General features: G+C 44.6%; 1 protein-coding gene across 4 annotated transcripts in view; it reads left to right on the top strand.

The window, feature by feature from the left end:
- Window positions 1–351: 351 nt before the first annotated feature.
- Window positions 352–6,856, top strand: part of RUFY1 (RUN and FYVE domain containing 1) — a 16,444-nt gene continuing 9,939 nt past the window's right edge. The window contains exons 1-4 of one of the 4 annotated variants that reach the window (XM_058849007.1): window positions 352–643; window positions 5,289–5,462; window positions 5,778–5,895; window positions 6,542–6,643. In XM_058849007.1, coding sequence (XP_058704990.1) covers window positions 376–643; window positions 5,289–5,462; window positions 5,778–5,895; window positions 6,542–6,643 — 662 coding nt within the window. In that variant the 5' untranslated portion in view covers window positions 352–375. The other 3 variants (XM_058849010.1, XM_058849009.1, XM_058849008.1) reach the window with 3 other exon arrangements.

Below are 6,856 nucleotides of genomic sequence, written 5' to 3'. Positions count from 1 at the left end.
TATTTTTTATTTTTTTTTAATTATGTCCGGGGACACAGATAGCAGTGAAAACCTTTACTTTTTGTTCCTTTCCTAACTTATTCAAAGGTAAACTCTTTCTTCATCTACCACGCCCTTTAACTCTGAACACCACTCGAAGTGCTCAGTCCTGGCCGGGCCTGTCTTGCAGCCCTGCCTCTGGTTGCAGGTGCTTCACTCTGCCTCCGGGATCTGCCCTGGTCCCGGGACCTGCCCTGGTCCCGGGACCTGCCCGCGTTCCCGGTTCCGTCCCGGTTCCGTCCCGGTTCCTGTCCCGGTTCCCGGAGCCCCCTCGGTTCTCACCCGGGCCGGGGGCGGCTCCCTCGCCCCGGCCCGCGGTCATGTGACCCGTCCAAGATGGCTGCCGGGGAGCGCCGCGCCGCGCCCGCCGCGGGAAAGGAGGAAGACTTTGAGATTATTGATAAAAAACAGCTCCCTGACGCGGCTGAGCTGAGGAACGAGGAGAAGGCGAAACCGGAGGAAGCGCGATGGTCTGCTCCGATCTTATCTCTGGCCAGGAAAGCCTCGGAAAACTTGGCGCTGAGCTATGGCAGCGCCCTGAAGTCCGCATCCCTGGTGGGATTGGTGTCCAAGCCCGGCAGCAGTGACAGCCCGGCAAAGACAAGTACGGCTCCGCTTCTTTAGTAAACTCGCTTTTATGGTGCGCAAATGAGTTCGCTCCCGTAAGTGCTGCTGGGTCGTGTCAGTGGTGCATGGGTGTTACTTTGAATTTCCTTTTTTAAGATGCTGCAGATTTGTATTGAAGTAAAATTAAACAAGCGACACAGATGTAGACCTTAAGAAATGCATTGTAACCAGAAGAAACCTAAACTCTTATATTTGGAGAAATTCACTTTTGTTTTATTTGCTGCCTTTTCTCCTTATCCTTAAAGCTCCAGCAGCCTGGCTGCACTGAGGGATCTCTCAAAATTCCATATCCTCCCTCGCGTGCTGCTGGTTCCGGGAAGGAATTCGCTGTACCTTTCATGTCAGAGACTAGACAAGCAAACTGAGATACAGATTTGTTATAAGTTACTTTTTAACTACACTAAAAATGCCTTCAGTTTAACCGCAGCTTGCTTTGTTCAACATTGGCATTTGTGGATCTAGCAGCCCTACAGATTTGTGGAACAGGTCTCTCAGAACTGAATTAAAATGGCTTCAGTTGAATCATATGGAAAATAAATCTCAGCAACATTCATAATGTGGAAAAAAACCCCAGACCCATTCAAATGCAGCAGAAATTGGGCCTGGAGCCTTGCACTCCAGAGTTTCAGACTGGTGACAGTTGTTCTGGAGCACTGGAGCTCAGCTTTGCTCTGTTTGGTGCTGACCTTTTTGTTTCTAATGGTGCTGAGTATTCAAAGGGAAGTCCCATGGAGTTGAGTTGGGACAGCATGGGGCAGTATTACTGCTGATGGATTTCTTCATTTTTTGTGAAAATTCCTGAATGTTGCATAGTCAGAGTTAAAGATTAATTGTCCTGAAATAGATTATTTTCTTTTCCTGCATCTCAAAGTCTCACACTAAACTTCTTGCAGGCTTGTTTCCCAAGTGCTCATCTTGCACACCTGGGATCTAACCTGACAAAGTGCAGAATATCCCAGGGTTTTTTCTTTGCTTTTGGAATAATGCTGTGGATAGATGTAATTGGAAATAACATTTGGCAATGGGCAGTGAATAAAATATTCTCTTACCTGAAATGAAGCTCCCACATTTAATGGGACTTTTACCATAATCTTTCAGCTTCTTCCTTGTAAAGGAACACACCACAACCTTCCCACATTGTTCAAAGGATTTGGATAACACGTTGATGAGTTTTATGGAAAATTCTCTATGAAAAATCAGTTAATAACTTGTACATGAAATGTGAACAGGTACTAAGGCACCTGTTCTATCTGTTCAATATTATTTACCTTTGACCAAGCACTTAAATATAATTTAAAGCAGGTATGTTTAAGAAATAAGCTAGGGCCTGCAAGACCTTTCCACAAGTGGAAAACTTGGAGCTTGTTGCCTGCTGAAACCTTTTACCAGAGATTTTATAACCTCTTTCTACTACTTCAGATCTGTTGATCGCATGTTCTAAACACATAAAACCTATCCTAAAACCAGTGTCTGCCACTGAGGAAATTGTATCCTGCCTTGCAGAGAGGTCAGAAGCTTCAAAACTAGAGAAAACGAATCAAGAAAGACTTGCAGTCCCAAAGACCAAGGGATGGAGAACTGTGAGCTTTCCTTTGTGCTTCAGCGTTTTCTGACTTCAAAGTGTGCTGAATAATTACAGTAAACAAGGCATGTGGCTTCAGAACGATGTTGAAACAAATCTCTTGAGTTGAATAAGACACAAAACCATGTGACTGCATTCTTAAAGATTGCAGCATCACATCTGTGGTCTTTTGCACTGGGGTAACCTGATTCCTAATCTTTGATGCTTGGCTTAGGTAGTGTGTCTAATACCTGTTTATTTTGCATGTATGAACCTGCACAGTTTTGCAAAAGATGTACTTGACTGTGTAAACTTGCAGCAGTCTGAAAAATATTGTTCAAGTAATTATTTAACTTAATGCAAACTGATAATAAGACACTTCTTCATTTAAAATTGTGTTCATAAAGAGTATTTCATTCACGGTATTTTATTTTTTTAAGTCTTGTGGGTAATATGTGTGTCTTGACCAAGGTATAGAGGCAAAGTATTCCTGGTAAGTAAAAATTAAAATTAAAAAAAAACCATCAGAATGGTTAGCATTGCTTTGAAACACCCAAAAAAACTCACTGATTTTCTGTTTAAGCAGTTTTTTTCTGTTCCTAAGGTATAATCTGACAATACCTGATCGAAATTCTAAATATTACAGTGCTTTTAATCCTCAGCCTCATGTCAACACATATTATCAACACATTATATACAGTTTTGAGGCCTCCATTGGTTGTAGACAATATACAGTGTACTCCTTCTATATATTTGTATATATATATATAATATACTATGTATTGATTATATACTATATATACTATTGTATATAGTGTATCTAGTATATATACTATGAACTATAGAGTAGCCTGCAGAGATGACAGCGTTTTGTGTGTTGAGGTTATTGAGGTCAGTTAGATTAGAATTACTCTGTTTTCCTTCTTCTGACACAAGGAGGAGTTTTGCTCATTTTTAACCCTAAATTAATATTGTGTGCACAAAAAGGAAAATGCCAGAGAGACTTTTGCACGATCCTAGAAACATTGTTAACCATCTTCAGTGTGACTGACACAGGGCTGAGGCTTCTGCCGCTGCTGTTTCTGCAGAGTGTGGCTGTGTGTGACCCACAGGTGACAGCAAAACTCCTACTGAAACAGCAGTGGCTTAAAATGGGATTTTGGTGCCCGCTGGGCTGTGGTTGGCAGCTCCTGTCAGAGCCTGTAGGTGCCTTAAGGAGCAAAGGAGCTGGTCCCAGTCCTGGTCCCACTCCCCCTGTTGTTCCAAAACAGGTTCTTTCATTCGGTCTGCAAGAGGCCAATCCATGCACAGAGTGGAGGAATTTGATTTATTTATGGTTTTGCACAGAAAAGGGGCTGGGTGGCAAATCCACAAAGCCAGCATGACTAACAAAACTTTTCACTATTTAGGCATTAATGTTCATGGCCATTAATGTTCATTGGCTACAAATTCCCTAGTTCTCTTATTAATTACAACTTTGTCTTCTGATGGTCAAAGATACCCTCGCTTCTCATGCTCATTAGTCTGCATGCTCAGTCTATTTGTTCTATCTGTCAGTGTGTTTCTTGGGTCGGTGGTCACAATCTGCCCCTGACAGAAATACCTTCTGCCCAGCCAGAGCTGATGGAGCACAGTTGCTGTGTTGGTTTTATGAGTTTCTTCCTTATCTTGGGGGTTCTGCCAAACATCATAAAATCATAGAATATGCTGGGTTGGAAGGGATCCACCAGGATCATTGAGTCCAGCTCCTAGCCCTGTACAGAACCATCCCCAAGAGTCACACCGTGTGTCTGAAAGTGTTGCACAAGTGCTCCTTCAGCTCTGTCAGGTTTGGTGTTGTTACCATTTCCATGAAGAGCCCATTCCAGCACCCAGTCACCTTCTGGATGAAGAACCTGTTCCTGATTGCATCCTAAACCTCTCATGATTCAGCTTCAGGCCGTCCTCGCGGCGCATAAATTCTGCATCCTTTGAGTCCCCTATCAATGCTACATCTTTTTATTAACCTCCCCTAGGCCTGGGGTCACTGAAGCATGTCCAGCCCTAAACCTTAACATGGCAATTCTACCGACAGCTTGCTCCTTAGCTGATGTTTCACGGGTTAAAGCACCCTTATTGTTGCTTAGGCTTGAAATTATACAAACACCGAAAAGCATCCTTTCTTACGTAAATCTGTACATATTCCACATTTTGCAACACGCCCCGACCGGGCCGAGCCCGCCCCGCGCCCCTCACACTGCTCTAAGATGGCGGCCGGCCCGCCCCCGCCCCCGCCGCGCGCGCTGTAGCCGTGGTAACGCGGCGGGCCCGGGGCCCTCAGCCCGCGGCCCCCGGCCCGGCCCCCCCTCAGGTAGGGACCCCGCGGGCCTGGGCTGGGGCCGTGTTCCCTCCCGGGGGCCGGGCGCGGCGCTGAGGGGGGGTTTACCCAGCTCGTCCCCGCCGCAGGATGGAGGCCCAGCAGGGGCATCGCGGCGAGGGGTCTTTAAATGTTGCGCAGCGTCTCCGTGCAGATTCTCCCCAGGTACTCGGCACTGTGGAGGCCACAGTTCGAGTGCTGTGATCAGTTCGGGGCCCCTCAATTCAGGAAGGGCATTGAGGGACTGCAGCGGGCCCATAGAAGAGCTGGGGAAGGTTCTGGAGCGCAAATCCTATAAGGAGCGGCTGAGGGAGCTGGGTGTGTTTAGTCTGAAGAAAAGGAGGTTCAGGGGTGGCCTTTTCTCTGCAAGTCCCTGACAGGAGGCTGTAGGTAGGTGGGTGTCGGTCTCTTCTCCCAGGCAACCAGTATAAAACCACAGGATATCTTAAGTTGCACCAGGGAAGGTTTAGGTTGGATATTAGGAAGAATTTCTTCCCAGAAAGGGTGATTATACATTGGAGTGGGCAGCCCAAGGAGGTGGTGGAGCCACTGTCCCCATAGCTGTTTAAAGAAAAACTGGATCTGGTACTCAGTGCCCTGACCTAGTTTGATCATACATTGGACTCAATGATCTCAGGTCTTTTCCAGCCTAATTGATTCTGTGATTGTAAAGCAGCTTTCCTTTCCCCACCCATGTGCCCCCAGGTACACGGTGTCACACCATGGAGGAGCGTGCCAACCTCATGAACATGATGAAGCTCAGCATCAAAATCCTCATCCAGTCAGCCCTGAGCCTGGGCCGGACCCTGGACTCCGACTTCCCACCACTGCAGCAGTTCTTCGTGGTGCTGGAGCACTGCCTCAAGCACGGGCTCAAAGGTGGGCACTGGCTGCCAGGCTGAGGAGAGGCAGGTCAGGGAGTCTCTGTCATGTCCTGCTGTGGCTTCAGCTTGACTTTTGAATTACATTATTAATTCCATAAGCATACAATGCTAGTCCATATTACAGATATGTGGGTACCCTTGCACATCCTGTATTTTGTGCCTCCTAAACTGTCACGGTATTTTTAATGCCCCCTTTCCGCAGACATGTTATAAGCTGGTAAGACAAAGCAACAAAGTAAAATTTGTCAAAAATTCTGGAGTTGGAAGCCTATCGTTTTTCCTCACAAATCTCTCTGTATGCTCCCTTTAGTGAAGAAGACTTTTATTGGACAGAGCAAATCGTTTTTTGGTCCTTTGGAGCTAGTGGAAAAACTTTGTCCTGAGGCATCAGATATAGCAACTAGTGTTAAAAATCTGCCAGAGCTGAAGTAAGTTAATTGTTGGGGATGATGTATTTTGCTCATGCTACTGGGAAAAGGAATCCTTCATATAGTCTCTTGGCTTCCTTAACAAGCTCTTGTTCCCAAAGTAAAAAAATAGGGCGTGTAGGAGGTATTGACTTCAAGAGATAAGGATGATATCTCAAAATATTCAGAGTTTCTGACTCAAACAATGTTGTCAGATTGAAAACAGCATTTGGATACTTTTATAAACTTGCTAAAAATAGCTAAAGTCTTCCTAGGTATTTTTTTCTCTCTTCTTTCCCCCACTTTCATGATTTTATGTCATTTTGTGTGTGCGCTGATAGTATTTGGTTTGAGTAATTCAGGATGATTGAAATAGACTTGATTTTAATACTAGGATGTATTAATGGTTGGGATATGGTGGTAGTTGACACAATATGTGTGGTTTTTCAAATTAAGAAGATTTTACAATATTACTTTCCCTGAAGAATGGAAAGTACTTAAATGTTCTTGTGTTCTGGAGACTACAGTTCATTTCCCCAGAGATTTGTTGTTGTTTTTTAGTAAATAATGTCCTTCCCCTCACTTTGTAAACTGAGAATTTTGAATTGCACAAATCAAATTAATAAAATACCTTGGATTTACCAAAACATTCAACTTTTCATTTTAGGACTGCTGTGGGCAGAGGGAGGGCTTGGCTTTATCTAGCACTCATGCAAAAGAAACTGGCAGATTATCTCAAAGTACTCCTGGACCATAAGCATCTGTTAAGGTAATGGCACAGACATGTATTCCTGAATATTGCTGAATCACTGACACCTCCTGTGGCTCCAGGGAGAGTCATTAATTGTGTTCTTGCAGCCTGCAGAGGAGCAAGTGGTTAATTGTTTTTGCAGTGAATGTACAAAGGAACTTGCAGAGTATTTTCTGAGACAGTTACAAATCTTCTGCCTTATGCAATAAATGAGTGAGAACTCAGCTGAGT

Source organism: Poecile atricapillus, chromosome 13 (assembly GCF_030490865.1).
Source record: "Poecile atricapillus isolate bPoeAtr1 chromosome 13, bPoeAtr1.hap1, whole genome shotgun sequence".
NCBI lineage: Eukaryota > Metazoa > Chordata > Aves > Passeriformes > Paridae > Poecile > Poecile atricapillus.
This window is presented reverse-complemented; position numbering and strand designations above follow the sequence as displayed.